We start from the raw sequence: 19,276 nt of genomic DNA on the forward strand, positions 1-19,276 counted from the left end.
TATTTAAAAATACTTAACCGTTACATTATTGAAACGTAAGTATGACTCAGTTAAATTCAATATTTTTTAATGATGCATGCCGTTTAGGGAGATGTGCTTCCACCGACTGCACGGCCGCAACGCGCGCCTGTCCCGCAGCCGCTTGACTGCCTCGCGCGCCACCGTCTACTCGGAGTTCAACGACGCCGTGCTGTTCAGCTCGCGGCCGCTGCGCGAGTGCGACATGTTCGAGCTGCGCATCGACAAGATGGTCGACTGCTGGATCGGCAGCTTGGAGATCGGTGAGCTTTAACACACTCCTCACCTAACTAAATAACTAATGTGGCCCTGCGATCCAAAGAGGATCTCAGCCTCCAAAACGAGAGCACGCCACTTATACAGCTTCCTGCCAATTATCGGCTTGTAGCTGACGCAGATCCGCCAGCACCCACAGTCTCCTCAGCGGTATTTGGGCCGACCCACCGGGCGGCCACCAGTTGGTCTTTTCAGATACGCCCTTTTAGCAGCCCGATACTCTCCCATTCTTAGTGACCGTACCAGCGAAGTTTCTGGTCTTAGTTAAACTACATTCCTCACCTATGTAATGAATATCTCAAATATATGAACACGCACAGAAAGTTCTGATGAAGTTCTGGTGAAGGCCGACGAGTATTTTGTGCTTGTCAAACGTTATAAAAAAAAGTATTGGTATCAAGTTTTTAAATAAATGTTAATTTTCAGGTGTAACCGCAATCCGTCCGGACGACCTCGAGGCGAACGGTGGCGTCGGCGCCATAGCGGGCACCGCGACCGACCTCAACTGGGACACGTACATCCTGAGCGGCGCCGCCATGATGAAGGACGGCGAGTGCGTGCGCAGCGGCTACCCGCTCGACCTGGACACGCTCACCGTCGGCAGCAGAGTGGGTCAGTGCTGCACAACTAGTGCCTTTGTTTATCTCACCTCAGCCTATATCCTCAGCGCCACGGCATGATAAAATTCGGCGGCAGTCTTTACACAGACCCCTCACTAGTGTTACCTTACAAACACTGGGACATAATTATGCTGACTGGTGTCGTCACGATTAAGGATTGCGAGTCCCGCGCGCTCTGTGGACGATAACCGTCGGGCCGGCAGTAGGGCCGGTTTGTGCCGTGCATATCGCTTCTATAAGTACTTTTACTTACATGCCCACAACTCTTAGTTCACTTCGACTGCGGTTGGTAGCAATTCGGTTTATTTGTTTTTCACCAATCGGACTACAATTATATTTTTCTACATGATGCTACTAGAGTACTGGACTGTAAATTTATAAAAAAGAGATTAAAAATACAGCCCTTTTTAAGTACACTACGGTGACGTATGAGGATGATAGGTTCTGTCCCTGCAGATAGATGCGCTAGATAAATCGTTGAATGTGTTGGTTCGGTCGAGTGTAGGAAGGGTGTTTGTTGTTCAGGCATGATGTGGCACGCGGACCGCAGCCTGCACTACTACCTGGACGGCATGGACATGGGCAAGGCGTGGTACGTGCCGCACCTCAACATCTACGCCGTGGTCGACCTCTACGGGCAGTGCACGCAGGTATGTGCCGTGTCGCCGGCGTGGCTAGGGCTGCAGCTGCAGCCTGCACTACTGTCGGGCTCAAATGGATGTGGGTTGTGGGTGCTTCTCATACTGTGATTGACGTTTTCATAGATGACATTATTTTCCATAGAGGCAAGGTTTCTGACCGTGTCTCAGTTTGTCATAAAGCTAAAAAGTAGATAAGCGAATATGTTCGTATATTTCTTTTTAAATCCATAATCCGTCCTTCATGGAATATCTCATACGGAACGTGTATATTTCGGTGTTTAAATAGTATTTGTCTGATCCACGCAGGTTACTATTCTGCAAAACGAAGAAAGAGCTTTCAACTACAATGGCTGCACCAATTCGGATAATTCGCTGCTGAGCAACTCAAGAGCATTGTCGTCACCGCCGCCGCCATATTGGTAAGTCAATAGATCTAGAGAATTATTGTAAATTAATATGTTTTTAAATAACAGTACTAATGTATAGTCTTGTTTATTCAATACGAACATACGTTAAAACATTCATATGTATTTTAGCTTCAGGTTTGTATGTAAATGTTTATTTATTTTTAACCTCTTACTAGTTACCGTTCACTAAGCCGTCTAGGGTACTCAAGCTAGATTATTATAGTCTTGAGACTGTCGATAAAAAAGCTACAGTCTTGCAAAAAATAGAAGATTTAAATAGTGACAAGACAACATTCGTAGTACCGTCCCGATCTCCTAAATATATTGATTAAAAGTTTTTTCTTTTAGAACAGTCAGCATTAATCTGAAACAAATTTGCAGGAGTTTCTCGGAGTACTGCGGCGACAACATCTGCATAATGCACGACTACTCGTTCGCGCGCCGCCTCACGCCCGACCCCACCGCCGCGCTCGTCTTCAGCTCCGCGCACCTGGCCGTCGGCGAGATATTCGAGGTACCACACGGCAGCTAGTGCCCCGTGACAACACAACTGTGTGAGCAGGAGTCCCGGAATACCTACAGTGAAATCTGCATAATGCACGATATATCTCTGCCACACACTCGACGAGCGGCGTGGGAAGTAGCGAGGGAAACAGGCAGAGGCATAGTGAGGCCGCGCTACTCGTCATGCCGTTCATCGTGCTCCTCGTCATGCCCACCGCTCCCTATTTTGTCGGTTTTTTGACGTGAGTCAAAGGGCCGGTAACAGCTTAGTGTGATAATCGCGCGAGTAGGGCAGTGTGTGGCAACATCGCGACAGCGCGAGGGGCAGCGCGAGGAGCATAGTGTGGCAGAGGTAATTAATACTCGTTCGGAAAAGTTATGTATACTTCCCAGACACTTTTTTTCAAACGATGTCCTTTGCAACCAAAGAAGCATGCTCGCCGCCTGATGGTAATATGAACCATGGCAACAATGACTACATGATACTACTACTACTACTACTACTTCACTGGCTCAGCGACCCAAAAAGGATCTTGGCCTCCGACACAAGAGATCGCCACTCTGCCCTATCCTGCGCCACTTCACGCCAGTTGGGTACACCGAGTGCGGACAGGTCTTTCAGGGCTTCCTCGCACCAGCGATATCTGGGACGCCCACGCGGACGTTTTCCACCCGGGTGGCCCATGACAACATGATAAGAAATACTTATATCATTTATGTTTAGAGTATGAGTGCTACGTTTGTTGTTTAGGTTAAGATCGTGGAGTGCAAGTCGGGGTACGCGGGCAGTTTCCGCATGGGCGTGACCGACATCAACATCCTGAACGTGCACGTGAACCGCAGCTTGCCGCCCTCCGTCGCGCTGCTGCCGCACTACACCGCCTACATCGACGGTAACCTCATCGCCAGACCAAGGAATTTACACGGACAAAACAAAACACTCTCGCAACCTCTCTACAATGGGCTAGTTTCCTACTAGTCAAATCAGCTACTTTTTCTTATGAACTATTAAAACGATTTGCTAATATGGAATTACTATGAAATACTGAGGAGTGACGTCACGGTCAATTCATTTACTTTATATATTTCTCTTTGACTTATTAAATCAAATTATGTTTAAACATAACTACTGTCCATATTTTTCTTCTAATTACGTGGTGCTTTATTTCGTGCACTGCATAAAATATTTTATTTTAGGTATAGGAAACTAGCCTTTTAGAAACATTTTCCACTCTATCGACGACAACAATGTTGTATTGACATTGTTCTGTTTTATTTTAATTTATTTTTAACCCCCGATGCAAAAACGACGGAGTGTTATAAGTTTGTCAGTGTGTGTGTGTGTCTGTCTGTGGCGTCGTAGCTCCCGGACGGATGAACCGATTTAGATTTAGGTTTATAGATTTCATTTTTATTTTATCAAACTAGATTTTATAAATAAAATTTTAAAAAATCATATACATCCTTACAGAGAATCACAGATCTTTTAGAGAAATATAACTAAAACAGAAATAAAATGTTAGGTAGTAAGTATAACGAGTGCACACTCGCTTTAAAAAAATAACTTAACTAAATTAAATAAATTATAGTACAACGCAAATTTCGTTTTTTTATTTGAAAACTGAGTTAGTCGGGAGTGTTCTTAGCCATGATGAAAATCGGTCCACTTTGTCGGGGTTTTTTTCATTTGAATTACTATATTAGGTTGCGTTGTACACACGCGTCATATTTATTTCGAAAATTTTAATCTCTTCGCTACGTGCACTACTAGTGCTGCCCTCAGTTTGTCGGCTTAAATCCATACTAATACATATTATACATGGGAAAGTGTGTGTGTCTGTTTGTTTGTCCGCCTTTCACGGCAAAACGGAGCGACTAATAGTCGTGAGATTTTAAGTGGAGATAGTTGAAGGGATGTAGGGTGACATAGGCTACTTTTTGTCTCTTTCTAACGCGAGTGAAGTCGCGGTCAAAAGCTAGTTATATTTAAATTGTATGATGTCAAATTAGTTCCATCGGCCGCCGCTAGCATTAATGTTACAGTTAAAAATGACAATAAGATGTAATGACATTCAGCGCCACTCTGTCACGCGCGTTGTCAATACACGCCTACAGATGCTTCCAAATACAAGCTTTTAGCACAGTATAATAAAGAATACTATCGTACAGTATGGCCACTCCCGCTCCCCGCTGAAAGTGCCGCCCACCCCCGCTCGGTTACCTCACAGTTACCGCCTGTCAAAATCGCGAACAGTCGACCTGTCATATCTCACTCATACAAGCATGGTACGCGTTCACCTACACGAGCTTAGAATGTGTGCTAGGAACGCGCCTCTTTCATATATTTGATCGCTAGTGTCCGAGGTGTGCTTTTAGTCTGAAGACATCCTTAGATTCTATTTCATCAATACTACTAATTATTTGGCAGGTAAATACATGAAGTACTCGCGGCCCAACGAGAAAGAACACTCGCTGCGGTCATTCGTGCCGTCGTTCGACTGGCTGCGGCCCGGGGACCGCGTGGGGCTCAAGAAGACCGGCGACGGCCGCGTGCTCGTCTACTACAACTCCGAGCTGCTCGAGACCGCCTTCGAGAACGTTCCCGACGTTAGTACTAACCACAGATGTCATATATACCGTAGATCAAGCAAACGTATCTACTTAGCGTGTCAAATAAACTCAGTACAATCCACTGAGATGTCCGTCTTTAATAGCAGCTTGCAGCTTTCGGGCCTCACTTTTTGTAAGTTGAAGTCAACAAAAATATTGAAAATGCCTCGTTACGCGATATTTAAACACATACAGTGCCACAATAAAAAACAATATGATAGCTCAAGGGCCTGAGACATATTTAAAATCACAGGCAAGTAACAACTTTAGTACAAAATCTGACACGCTCGGCCCCTATACAAATAGATGAACTTGTTTCTTCTATCTAAACCTAGTTCTGTGGTACTAACCCTTACCACGACTAGTATGTTTAACTTACTTTCCATGCATCTTGGTTAAACTGGCATATTGGAAGTAAGTTGCGCAGACTTTAGTGAATATGTCAGTTTAGGCTCTAAATGCTATCGGATGTAGGACCGATATTCCATACAATTAAGCCGCCATATTTGATTGTTGCCTTTGAAATCCTTCCGACATCCGATATCGGATCGGATAATGTGAAAACTCACCAAGGGTGGTCACATCTATCAGCAACGAGCCGCATTTTGTGTACCTATGTGAAATCGCTCGTTAATATAAACATGCGCTTGCTTTCAGCTTTCCGATGCGTAACCGTTTTCATACGAATGAGCGATTTCTCATACATAAAATGCGACTCGATGCTGATGTGACTTTAACGGTGACAGTAGTATTTAAGTTACGGCTACTATTATAATCCAGATGAAAACAGTGTTGCTAGGTTTTCATACAAATATTTAATATCAAATTACTCGCTGAAAACGGAGTTTAAATGCTTTTTATATTATTTTTAAAGTAGCTAAAATGTCAAACCTTTTGCAGAAAGTATACGTAGTGATGGAAATATTCGGGCACGTGACAAAGATCCAGGCCGTCTCCAAAGGGGCGAACGTAGGCACGGCCCTGCCTCACACCATCCCCAACGACGAATACGTGAAGCCGTCACTGAGCGCCGCGGCGAAGAACGCCACCAACGCGAGCGTGGCCCACTCGGCGCAGAACAACGCTAGTAACGAGACTGCGCCACAGGTACGGAGTGGGGTGGCCCACATTTGTATGGGAAAAAATAAAACTCAATTTTTTCAATGGGGCACCCCCTCATTTTGTTTCACCTATTATGTGTCTTTAATACGCCAGATTTCGTTAGTTTTTCTCAACTACAAGAACCCGTCCTCATCGCTTTTAAATTTTAAATGTATGAAATCTAAAAAAAAACATTGTTATTTTTAAATGTTTTGTTTAAGTAACTTTTTCTACACTATAAAAATATGTGATTCATAAATAAGAAAGTAGAAAAATAGACTTATTTAATTTTTTTATAACTTATTCAATATTTTTCTCTTAGATGAATATTATAAAAAAATATAAAAAATAGAAACAAAACTCTTTTTCTACTTTGACTGAAAAATCCCTCGTACAAACAATGTAAAACAAATCGCTTAAATAAAAATAGAAAAATTGTAGTTTTTTTGGCTTCATACTAAATTAAAAATTTAAAGGTGGTTTGAGCACCCCCTTAAAGTTGAAATAAAATTACTAAATTTGGCGTATACATAATAGGTGTAGCAAAATAAGGGGGTGCCCCGTTGAAAAGAGAAAAAAAAAGTGTTTTTTGGCCACCTACCCTAGTATGAAGACGATGGTCCTCAATGCTTATTACTCTTATTAGTCACTTCAGAAAGTTCAAGCCGTCCCTAAAGGGGCACGGCACGGTATTGCAAGGGCAAGGTATGCCGGCACAATCGTTAATACACGAATAATGGTGATTGTAATCGTTTGCCCAGCAATAATTTCAATTCTGTCAATAATGGTTTAAGTAATTTCTGCCATTCATTTAATATAGTAGAATCGGTGTTTATGACATCGAAAGGAAGATCCTATACGATGAGAAAGATGTCTTTTTTTTCAGATTACATTTAAGAGAGAGTACCTTTTTCTTAACAATCAAAACGATCGACCGAGTTTGTATTTGTATTTGATCGAACGAGTACACTCGCATAGCTTAAATAAAGTTTATCTAAGTAACAAATATATCAGTAGAAATGTATTTCCTAACTAGGCCCACGTGGAAATAACGGAAGACACGAACGAAGAATCAAGCCACTCGAACGAGATAGTGTCCTCCAACGTGGAGTTCCTGGACGGCGTACTGGCCGGCAGCAACGACACGCTCACCGTGCCCACCGAGTCTACGCTCACCGTGCTCAGCGCCGACTCGCGCCGCCGCCGCAACCCGCTGCCCTACACCTTCCACTACGTGCACGGGAAGAACATCAAGCTATGCAGTTCAGGTATACCTCACATCACTGCACAGTCAGCTGCAGAGAAAAATAGACCCCCTTGCATACAAATTTATGTGCAAGGGGGTCTACTTCTCTCTGTAGCTGACGACATTTGTCTCGTTTCGCACCATTATCTATCGAGAGACTTGGACCAGATAATATCTTCGAACATGTAGATAAGCGGCACGCTGACAGGTGCGGACTGTTAGCCTCGTGTTGGGTAGAACTCGTCTGACATGCATTTATTTTTTTAATGGAAAGACTGATATAGTAGTTTACTTTAAATTTGTCCATACGAAAACACTTTGTCCGTATTGATGCTTTCAGATGTGTACAGTACGAGAGTAGTTGATTGCATTAATTTTACAGATACTGTGGCAATGCGCACGTCAGGATACAAAGACGGAATCGCCATTGTCAGCCAACCGCTTCGAAGGGGCCACAATTTTAGGGTACGTACTTTTTCTAATACTTAATTACTTATGTTATTTTTCCTCACTTTATGTTCAGCCACTATTTTCTATTATTTATTTTATTTAACCTAACATAATTTCGGTATTCGAACTGTGCTTCTTTTACTTACTCAAAGTTTTGTCTGAGTCATGCTGTAGGCAGCGAATGTTTACGTTACTGTCATGTGCATTAATATGTTGTGATATGCTATGAGAAATGTCTGCTTGGCATGACATGACTGCTAGTTGATGGTCATATACGCCAAATTAAAATATGTGTACTTTTGAACTCAGTAAGTGCGCAGTAAAATGATAAAGTGTGTGTGCTCAATTTACGACGTGTGTCATTGAACTAATGACTGCTAGACTTCGACTAGCGTTATCGCAGTCAGACGATATATAAACAAATATTTATACGTACTTAATAAATAATAAAAGGAAGTAAACATTACTACACTATTTTTCGCCTTAGATGAGTTCAGTGACACTTCCAGAAATTCTGAATTACGCATACTATGTTCGCAAAATATATTTGTAAAATAATTTATACTTTGACGAAAAATATTTAAAAGCAATAATACTTTTTTAATATATTGCATTATCAGTGCTTATTATATTCCATAAAATGCGAGAGAAAAATAATTTTATTTTTGAATAAACAATGTCTGAAACGGAACAGCCGCCCCTAGTATTTTCCGTTTCTTGCATTGCGTTATTTAAAAATAATATTATTTTTCTCTCATTTTTGATGGAATTTAGTTAATAGACCTTGATGATACAATATATTAAAAAGGTATAGTTTTTATATATTTTTCTTTATTGTACGCAAAAATATAATTTAGTTCGCAAGAATACTTAGCGAACATAATATGCGTAATTCAAAATTTCTGCAAGTGTTACCGAACTCATCTAAGGTGAAAAATAGTATAATGGTGTTCTATTAAATCTTGATGATATGTTCTTTGTTATATTAGTAGTTACCGCTAAACGAATGTGTGTCAGTTTTTACATATGCTAACTGCGCCAAGCGAATAAGACATACATTTAACATGGTATTAGCAGTAACAACTCTAAATATTGCGATGCGAATCTACCCTACAATATGGTACAGAGAGGCTACGCGTTACCTCGCCAATCTTCTTCATGTACTGCCCTCATTTTGTGGGCTTTTTCGTGTGTCACATCAGTTCCGAAGGCTGCCGTTAGCATTAATGTTAGACATGCCCAATTGCCCATAAGATGTGTATTTGTGACAATCAGTGCCGTTCTGTCACGCACGTTGCCAATAACGCAACTGTTGCTTACATTATCTGATTTGATTATTATTTATCGGAGAAACAAATTTATATGTATAGGAGAAAGACTAAAATAATGTAAACTGCTTCAAATATGTCGCGAGGAATCCACACGTTACGTGACAAAAGTCTAGTCACCCGGTAGTAGATTGGACTAATAATATATGAACACGAATACGTGACCTTTTGTCACATCTTCGTCCTGTTGAAGTATTTCAAGTATTATACAAATAAAAAAAAAAACAAGGTATTGCATGGCTACTGAATGATTTAGTTTATAAATTAAAACTTCTGTGTTCACTCAACTACTTATAGTGTTTAGTTTGCAATGCGAAAATGCTTAGTTTTATATCACTATGCAATAGCGAAATTTGATTAGAAATATCAACTCGTATCATTATCAACTCATATTCAATATATTTTGTGAACTAGCAAAATTTTGATGATATTACTGTTAAAGTACTGTACCGTAATGTAACATTACGGCAGTAAGTGCACATCTCAGCTTAAAAATATGTCATAAACATAAAATTAATTTATTTGGCGCTTATTAGGTCACCGCGAAAGTATTTGCCAATTTATATGGAAACTACTTATTCAACTTGATTTACTACAAGCACATGTGTTCAAATTACTCGTTCAACATTCTGTGTTCGCATAACGTATTATTTCGCATAACATATCTGTTTTCACTAGTAATTCGTGTAGGTAAGATTACGTACCCTTTCTTCCCGTGGGTGTCACCGCAATATCACGACTTCGGTATCTTTTAACCCCTTAATTGCTAAGAGTGACTGACACTTGAGCAGTTCCATGTGCTCTGCCTACCCGCTTTGGGAATATATGCCTGATTTTATGTATTTATGTATGTACGTATGATTAATGTACTAATCAGATGTACATTTTTATTCTCTGCCATGTTTGTCAGTCATCGCATTGCGAGAAATTGTTAACGGTGTGTTATTTGCCTTACTACTCGTAAGTATAATTTAACGGTCTAGTGTGCGGTTGTGGTTTAAAACATTATGTAGGTCTTAAATCTGTACATTGTTTCATACACCAATATGGGTGTTTTGGATCCTATTGTCATGTTATTAAAGGTTAGATTTGATCTGTCTGCGCTTTATTATTATTGACACATTTTATTGAGTTTATTTTTACTTGAGTATAAGCCCAACATCTAGCCTCTCGCGAGCGTAGCGTCGGGCGAACTGTATGGCATAGCCTAACGCCATGGTATAGATCCATGTGATATTGAATACATTTGTTTATCGACCGTTATACTCGTATTAACTATTTGTCGGGTGTTTTAGTTCTGTAGAGTTATGTAATTTCTTACATCATGCTCCTGGTTTATAATAGCTAGACTCAAGCCTGCACTCTTTTGCAAATCATATTACGTAAGTTGCTGTTGCATAATCATTTTTTGGTAGCTTACAAAGCGTTATCCATTGTGATGAAACATATTTCATGTCATGTAATAAGAAATAAGTATGAATATTCCTGTCAATGAAAAATTATTTGTAATGAATGTACAGCTACAGTAGAACCCGCTTAAAACGATTCTGAGGGGACCCAGCCAAAAAAGCGTATAATACGGGAAATCGTATTAAACGTGAAAAAATTGTGTTTCATCGTAAACTTTTAATATGGTTACTTTTTCTTGGAGCGATAATGCTTTTCTTCTTATTTTGACATCAGTGAACCAAAGATGGGACAAAGAATTCCCAAGAAGAAACCCAACACCGCAGCAGTGATAATGAGCGAAGTGTATGTAGGTAGGTACGAACTATCGCACTAACCGCTGAGTTAAGACGACAAATTAGAAATTTATCTTTACGGGTGTCGGTGTCGCCAGAATCGCGTAATTAGTACAGTACAATTAGTTCCGATTTTTGTCACCCGCATAAATAAAGTAGTAAAGTAATCCAAGGTGGGTGGTTTTAGATGGTGTATTAAGCGGGGACGCGAGTCGTATTAACCGTGAAAAAATGTCTGAAAACAAGTCTCAAATTGTAGGGACCGGCGTAAAATGGCGTAATATGCGGGAAATCGTATTAAACGTGATCGTTTTAACCGGGTTCTACTGTATTTTTATTCGCCCCTAGCTAAAAAATAAACAAAACTGAAACATTAAGTCTGCGTAACGCCTGCGGTCTTATACTTAGCAGTTTTTGCGCGAGACGGTTACTTTAGTTATGTCATATATAGAGTTGGCATTGGATGATCTTTTCTCTATTTCTTGTTTCTCCGATCCATCATTGTGTTTTTTTACCCGCAAGGCGAGGCGAAACCGCATCAAAATAATAGCTTGATGCGGTTCCCACTTGCCGATTCTACAATCTATCTCCTACAGCGTTTTCGTCGCTGGATTGCTCATCGACATAACTATTCATATATGAGCGCTTCGTCGACATAACTTTTCGACTGCGAATGATAGACCTACACAAGTACATATTGGTTCGCCGACACGTCTGTTTGACGACTGACTTTTTCATCGGAGTAACTACTCTCCGAAAAAACTTTTGACCAGCGCACGATTCTCCGACAGAACCTTTCAACGGCAGTCGTTTGGCCGACAATAGTACAGTCAGCTGCAGAGACAAGGAGACGCCCTGCCATACAAATTTGTATGCAGCTGACTGTACATTACGATACAAGTGTTTTAAATCGACACGAGTTACAAATTTCCTTTTCGCACGAATATCGTATGACTTTTTAAGTACATATAGCCCTCTGCAGTTTCCATCTGACCAAAAAATTAACCATTTTGCGTACTAGCGCGGCCAAAACGCACCATCTGTACTGAAGTAGTACATTTCGATGCAAGTGCGGAAAAGAGGAAGTTCAAAGTGAGGGGCGATAAATGAAAACACGACCGAAGGGAGATAGGAGGGAGATAATATAGCACCATCTGCACCGATAGCATGGTCGCGCGATAAACGATAACATCAGCAGGCCGTCCCTATCGCACTTACAAATAGTGCGAAAGGAAAATAGTACATTCGATACAAGTGCGTAAAAAAGGAAGTTCGAAACGAGTGGCGATAAATGAAAACACGACCGAAGGGAGATAGGAGGGAGATAATATAGCACCATCTGCACCGATAGCATGGTCGCGCGATAATAGTTAATTGATAAAAGTAGGTGAATCTAGTAATAAAGATGATTTACCACCTGTGGAACTACTGGAAGCAGTGATAAACGCATTTTTGCGTTGTAGTTTCCTCGCTATAGTGAGGGGAAAAGTTTTGTGTTACACTCGGGTGCAAATGTATTTTACTTCTCGTGTGTTAAAAAACTCGCAAGTTCAGGATTCTATTTTCGAACCACTCGCTTCGCTCGTGGTTCAACTATAGAATCCTTTCACTTGCTCGTTTTTCAATTCCACACTCGGCGTTAAAATACAACTTTGCCCCCTTGTATAACACAAAACTTTTCCCCTCACTACAGCGAGGAAACTACAACGCAAAAATGCGTTTATCATTGCTTCCAGTAGTTCCACAGGTGGTAAATCATCTTTATTACTAGATTCACCTACTTTTATCAATTTTAAAGCAGTTAATTTGATTATATTCAAGGTCAAATTACTTTACCCACTAGTGGATAAAATGTGTTTTTACCCGCTGGTATTAAAGGACAAAACAAGTGTTTCCGAGCTAGTGAGGGGAAAACGATAAAACAGCAGGCCGTCCCTATCGCACTTACAAGTAGTGCGAAAGAAAAATTGTATTTTATGCAACAGGCGTTTAAAGGAGGTCAAAAAAGACGAGTGGCGTGGGTTATTAAGACGCCACGAGTATTTTTTGACTCAGTTAAACACCGTTGCATACAATACTTTTTCTACGACCATGCACTTGGTTTTTATTAATAGTTTTCTTGAACAACTTTCGTGAAATTCACACTGTTTCCTGTATTTTGACGCGTCGGCCTCCCCTCTGTTCCTGCACTCACCCTGTCGCTCGCACTCCCCCGCGCCGCCGCCATCCTCCGGCGCCCCGCGCACCCACACTCGTATATCCATTAAAGGCTACCTAACAATGCTTTAAGAGCTATATCGTATGCGTGGGTGCGCGGGGCGCCGGGCGGGGGCGGGCATCTTTTATGTAGGGTTTTAACGATCTATGCACGACACTGTAAATGACGAATAACAACACGGGAGTAGAAAATAGTACATTACGATACAAGTGCGTAAAAAAGGAAGTTCGATACGAGCGGCGATAAATTAAAACACGACCGTAGGTACCGTAGGTCGTGTTTTAATTTATCGCCACTCGTTTCGTACTTCCTTTTTTTTACGCACTTGTATCGTAATGTACTATTTCCGTACAGATGGTGCTTTTATTACGCCCTAGTGCGAGAAGTCGGTCCATTTCTTCTCAGGTCGAGACTTAATGTACTATTAATTTATTGCCACTCGTTTCGAACTTCCTTTTTTCGAACTTGTATCATAATGTGCTTAATAACAATGCATGTGCTCGAAAAGTGTGTATTCTATGAAGCAAAATCGTGCGGAAAATTTTTTTTCAGTACAGATGGTGTTTTTTTTACGCACTAGTGCGAGAAGCGGTTCATTATATGTCAAGTCGAAACTTCGGAGGGCCATCTGTACTGAAAAACGTCGTACGATACACGTGCGAAAAGAAAATTCGGAACTCGTGTTGATTTAAAACACTCCCTTCGGTCGTGTTTTAATCTATCGCCACTCGTTTCGAACTTCCTTTTTTACGCACTTGTATCGTAATGTACTATTTCAGTACAGATGGTGTTTTCACGCACTAGTGCGAGAAGTGGTTCATTATATGCCAGGTCGAAACTTCGAGGGCTCATCTGTACTGAAAAACGTCGTACGATACACGTGCGAAAAGGAAATTCGTAACTCGTGTCGATTTAAAACACTCCCTTCGGTCGTGTTTTCATTTATCGCCACTCGTTTCGAACTTCCTTTTTTACGCACTTGTATCGAATGTACTATTTTCCTTTCGCACTATTTGTAAGTGCGATAGGGACGGCCTGCTGATGTTATCGTCTCATATATGAATAGTTATGTCGATGAGCAATCCAGCGACGAAAACGCTGTAGGAGATAGATTGTAGAATCCACTTGCCTTGGCTGAATGCGAGTTAATGGTGTCGCTAATTTACTATTTCCTAACAAATAGACCGAGTGTAGCAGTAGATACTCGGCCATCAAGTACACAAGTATTTATTTATTTAAACTTTACTACACAGTAAAAAAATGTACAAAAGGCGAACTTAATGCCAGAAGGCATTTTCTAGTATAAATGCTCTAGTATAAATCTCTAGTAAACTGCATGGCGGTGAAAGCAGCAACTCTTTTTTTTATGATCGAAACTGGTGGTTTGATCCACGTCAATCCGCAGTAAACGTAATCTCCCACAATAAGATTTAGCGCACGCTTTGACACTTTGTCTGATGCAGCCTATATATATGTATAACCTGACCACAATATTAAAATTATGAAAAAAAACCCCGACCGCGACATAGTGGACCGATTTTCATGAAACATGGCTAAGAACACTCCCGAGTAATTCAGCTTTCAAACAAAAAAAAACTAAATCTAAATCGGTTCATCCGTTCGGAAACTACGATGCTACAGACAGACACACACACAAACAGACAGACACGTCAAACATATAACGGTTCAGCCACGACATTGGGCTAAGCGCGACAGCGGTGAGCGGCGGCCATACAATGGAGCGAGACACAGCGATGGGACTTTTCATTCGCACGTATGGCTGCCGCTCACCGCTGTCGCGCTTAGCCCAATGTCGTGGCTGGGCCGTAACACGCCGTGGTTTTTGCGTCGGAGGTTAAAAATAAAATGGGGGCCGGATCACAAGGAAGCTCACAGCACAAGTGGTGTTACAGTTTCGCGTGGACAAGGTGGGCGGCGACTGGTCGGGCAGCATCTCGCTGGGCGCGGTGGGCGCGCTGCCGACGGACTCGCTGCCGCAGTGCGCCATGCACCTCGACCCGCCCATCTGGGCCGTCACCAGCGACCTGCTGCACGACAACGGCACCTTCGTGAGTATCTACCACACATTGTTCTATACCCTCTTTTACCCTTAAACTGTTGTCTCCTGTTTAAATGATTTACAAATTACACCTAATTTACCGGAAGTTTAATAATTTAAGACCATTCCTCATATAACTTAGTACCACGTGTCAGGAAAAAATATAAACGATCAAATGACGAGTTATTATTTCCGATGCACATGTCCAAGTGCAGGCGTGTTGTCTATACACAAAAACAGATCGAGGTGGGCAAGAATTGTCTTTGACGTATGTGTGTCGTTATCACAGATTGAATTTTGAAGTGATGGGACGGTAAAATGTCGCTCCTCTTTTCTCATGTGTCGGAAGCCGGCGTTGCTGAGGTCCGGCAAACTTTTTTCTCGCATTTACTTCAGTTATAAAAAGAGAACAAACAATTCACCTTAGGTTTTAATTGTATGTGTATAATTACTGTGTATTTACGTGACGTATTTGATGTAACAGAAAAAGACGCAAATGGCGAGCGCGTTCGAGGAGCTGTCGGAGCAGTCGGTGCTGACGATCCACTTCCGCTTCAACAGCGAGCTGGTGGTGGACGTGGACGGCGCCGTGGCGGGCGTCGTGGGCGTCGTGCCGCGCGCCTTCTCCCACGTCTACCCGCTCATCGACCTCTACGGCCGAGTGCACCAGGTACCCGTAATACAGCAACTTCTCCTGCTCGGATCACATTCACCACTGTTAAACAAGATTGTAATTACATGTTTTTACACAGGTTTCCGTGCTGCTTCACCCGACTGTGGTAGCTAGTGGCGCTTCTCTCGACCTGCCCATCATAGCGGAGAACCTGCGCGAGGAGTCGCTCGCCGAGCTCGAGCTGCTCGACGACGACGAGGACGACGACAAGATGCCCAAGCTCACCCCCGAAACACCCGAAATTCACCCCAAGCGCAAAGCCAAAGCTTACAGTCACGACAACCTCCTGGGGGACTCCTCCGACCCGCTGTACTCTCAACCCGGCCCCAGCACCCATCCCGACCCCCCCACGCACACTCTTCCAAACGAAAACGACGCTAAAAACAAGCAAATCAAATGCAGAAAAGTATGCGCCAACCGTACCGTGCTCCACCAGAGCTTGATAATAACGCCCACTCCCATCGACAACAACGAGTCCGCCAATCGATGCATACAAAAAAGTCACTCCACGCATAGTTTTTGTCAATTACCGGACGATAATAATTTGGAGGTGGACAATAAGGAGGCGGTCCGGCTCACGTTCAGCGCGGGCGAGGAGGCGGGCTCGGCGGGCGGCTGCGACACCAACATCCGCCACAACGACCGCTACCCCGAGGCCAGCGACGTCGACAGCCTCGACACCGAGATCATGGACGCGCTCGCGCTCGAGACCGGCAACCTGCCGGACCTCACCGAGGAGCACTCTTCCTTCATCGACGAATCCACTCGCCGCGACGACGTGTGGACCGAATCTCTCTCCCTCGAGAATCTCAACTACTTGAATCGAATACTCTGCCTGGACCAGCAGGGCTCGGAGGGGCAGAGCCTGGAGACGGAGTGGGAGGCGCGGGGGAGAGCTGCGAGCACCTGCACGTGGTGCTGAAGTATTGGCACTTCCTGGTGCTGCCCTACCCCGAGTTGCGGCGCGCCGTGTCTGCCGGTCAACTGCGCTGCTACTGCCAGAACTGTCAGCCTGACGCCCCCGCAACATTGTCAGGTATGTCTTGTGAGCCGTACTCATTATTATCGATTATATCTCAAACATTGACCCTGTAGGGTCGGGAGCCTCCCAACATTAAAGCGCGCTCTTACATTCAACTCTACGAAGCCTCACCTTCTAGACTCTTTGATTGATTGATTGATTTGATTTATTTGCTAAAATGAAAGCACAGGTACATGCATGCAAATACAGTTTAAAAATCCTTATACTAATATAACAAAATTCTTAAGATAAAAACCAGATTAACATTAAACAGATTTTAAAATACGTCACAGATACAATTTAAAAGATTAGGATATATAAATAGGATAGGATTAGGATATTAGGATATATTATTTTATTTTAATTTAGGGTTTCGGCCTTACGCGTTGCTCGTACATACTTTGGCCAACGCCTTTAGACATTTAGTATTATTCTGTGTTTAGGCACTGACTTCGGTGCTACCTGCATTTCATCTTTCATCATCGCCTTTGGCCGTCTCAATAGCGGCGGTTATCACCACGTTTCTCGTCAACGATTTTCCCCGACGCAGCCCTATTCGTTTAAGACAATATGTATACCGACGGCAAGGTTGCCAAAAATGTTAATAGCATACAAATGCAGTGCGATATGGTTTTTATTCGTATTTGTTATGCTAGTACTGACACTGACAGAATTAGCATGACACGTTCGTACATTTCCGTAAACATACGAAGGAAAAGCTTTTCACACTACATCGGGCTCCGGAGCCGAATGACATTTCTGCGTCGCAGAATTTAGTCTGGCTCTGTCGCGCCAATACGCAATAGATAGCTGCGAAAGAGATATTATCGTGAGCGTTTGTGCATTCGGCTACGCACACTGTAATTTCTATTTATTTTTCAATTAGTGCATCTAATAAACATCACGTCAAAGTTTTTTTTTATTGAATCTTTAAAAAACGGTGTTTTCATGCAGTATGGTTTTGCAGGATGGGTGCGCATCGAACGCGCCTCGGGCGGCACGACGCGCGCGTACTGGCACGCCGTGCGCGCCGTGCTGCGCTCGGCGCAGGCGGGCGACGGCGCCGGGCCCGCGCGCCGCCCGCGCTCGCTCACCACCCGCCCGCTCACCAACTATCCCAACCACGACATGTAACATTTCTTCGCGTACTTTGTCTTAGGCCGACAGTCCACTATCATATGTTTATCACAGAAATATCACCGGATCGCCAAGTCGTCCACAAACAGACGGCGTCAGACCGCCCCACATGGATGGGGCGCGCCCCGACACAGCCCCCACAGCGCCCAGCGCGGGAGGGGCCACTCACACCCCAGCAGGGGTGTCGAATGAAGACACACCACCACCCACAGAAATATGACTATAGCTGTATGTCTCCCTTTTTCTCCAACGTGAAGAAAAAGGACGGCATGTTGCTTATGATCATATTTCTATGATAAACATATGATAGTGGACTATCGGCCTTATGCTACTTCACTGAATATGTACCTGGGTGAATCCACGTAAAAGTAAAGTAGTCACGACTTCATTGAGTGTTTATTTGAACTACAGCTGCAAATGAAAGGATCTATGCATATATCGGGAAAGTAACACTTATTTAGAAGATTATTACTTGAACTTGCATCGTGAATAAATGGAACATGCCATAAAATCGTGACTCATGTTGCTCTTGCCGCGGATTGACCCTCCTACCGTTTACCTCACCTTAATTTCACCACTTTGAAGTACAACTGTAATAATAATAATGTACCAACCTACTATTTAGAATAAGTATTATGTAATTAAGTAAACAAACTTTCACTGTTAAACGTAAGCATGTCGTGTTTGCCTGTAATTGGGTGAATACTCAAGCAAGCTAATGTTATTTTCTGTTTATAATGTGTTAGTATTACACCTGTTGGCGACCCATAAATAAATAAATAAATACCCGCAACTCGTCTAAAATGACAAATGTCTAGGTTTAGGTGGGTTAGGTTCGTTAGATATTTAAAACTGCACAGTATAGGAGCCGGCGTAAGGGGCTCCGTCGACATCGTTTTAAAGTTAAGATAAAACGGATAAATATACTGTGAATATTTTGCGTTTTAGAACAGTTGCTTCGAACCCGATTCCTCAAGTCAAATCTTTTCTAAAATGATTTAAAAAAAAACAAAGCTAGTATTCCCAGACGGGGTAGGCAGAGCTCTTTAAGCTCATTTTAAGAAACGATAAAATCAACCCTTAAGAGCCCATATTACGTACCTGTTATAGTAATCAACAAGTATTCATTTCCAGATGGTTCGATGAAGAAGGCAAGCCGCACCACACAGTTTTGGCTATAGAAATTGATGCCGAGTAAGTATTGCCAAGTTTAATTTAATTTATT

At 42.5% G+C, this 19,276-nt stretch overlaps 1 protein-coding gene across 1 annotated transcript in view; it reads left to right on the forward strand.

The window, feature by feature from the left end:
* LOC125241809 (neuralized-like protein 4) overlaps positions 1 to 19,276 on the forward strand; it is a 48,099-nt gene that overhangs the window by 21,753 nt on the left and 7,070 nt on the right. The window contains 16 exon segments of the mRNA XM_048150452.1: positions 88 to 281; positions 721 to 906; positions 1,440 to 1,564; positions 1,862 to 1,974; positions 2,344 to 2,476; positions 3,218 to 3,359; positions 4,895 to 5,073; positions 5,977 to 6,183; positions 7,214 to 7,445; positions 7,806 to 7,888; positions 15,075 to 15,230; positions 15,705 to 15,890; positions 15,973 to 16,777; positions 16,780 to 16,929; positions 17,882 to 18,044; positions 19,186 to 19,245. Coding sequence (XP_048006409.1) covers positions 88 to 281; positions 721 to 906; positions 1,440 to 1,564; positions 1,862 to 1,974; positions 2,344 to 2,476; positions 3,218 to 3,359; positions 4,895 to 5,073; positions 5,977 to 6,183; positions 7,214 to 7,445; positions 7,806 to 7,888; positions 15,075 to 15,230; positions 15,705 to 15,890; positions 15,973 to 16,777; positions 16,780 to 16,929; positions 17,882 to 18,044; positions 19,186 to 19,245 — 3,114 coding nt within the window.

The sequence above is a fragment of the Leguminivora glycinivorella genome, chromosome Z (genome assembly GCF_023078275.1).
Source record: "Leguminivora glycinivorella isolate SPB_JAAS2020 chromosome Z, LegGlyc_1.1, whole genome shotgun sequence".
Lineage (NCBI taxonomy): Eukaryota > Metazoa > Arthropoda > Insecta > Lepidoptera > Tortricidae > Leguminivora > Leguminivora glycinivorella.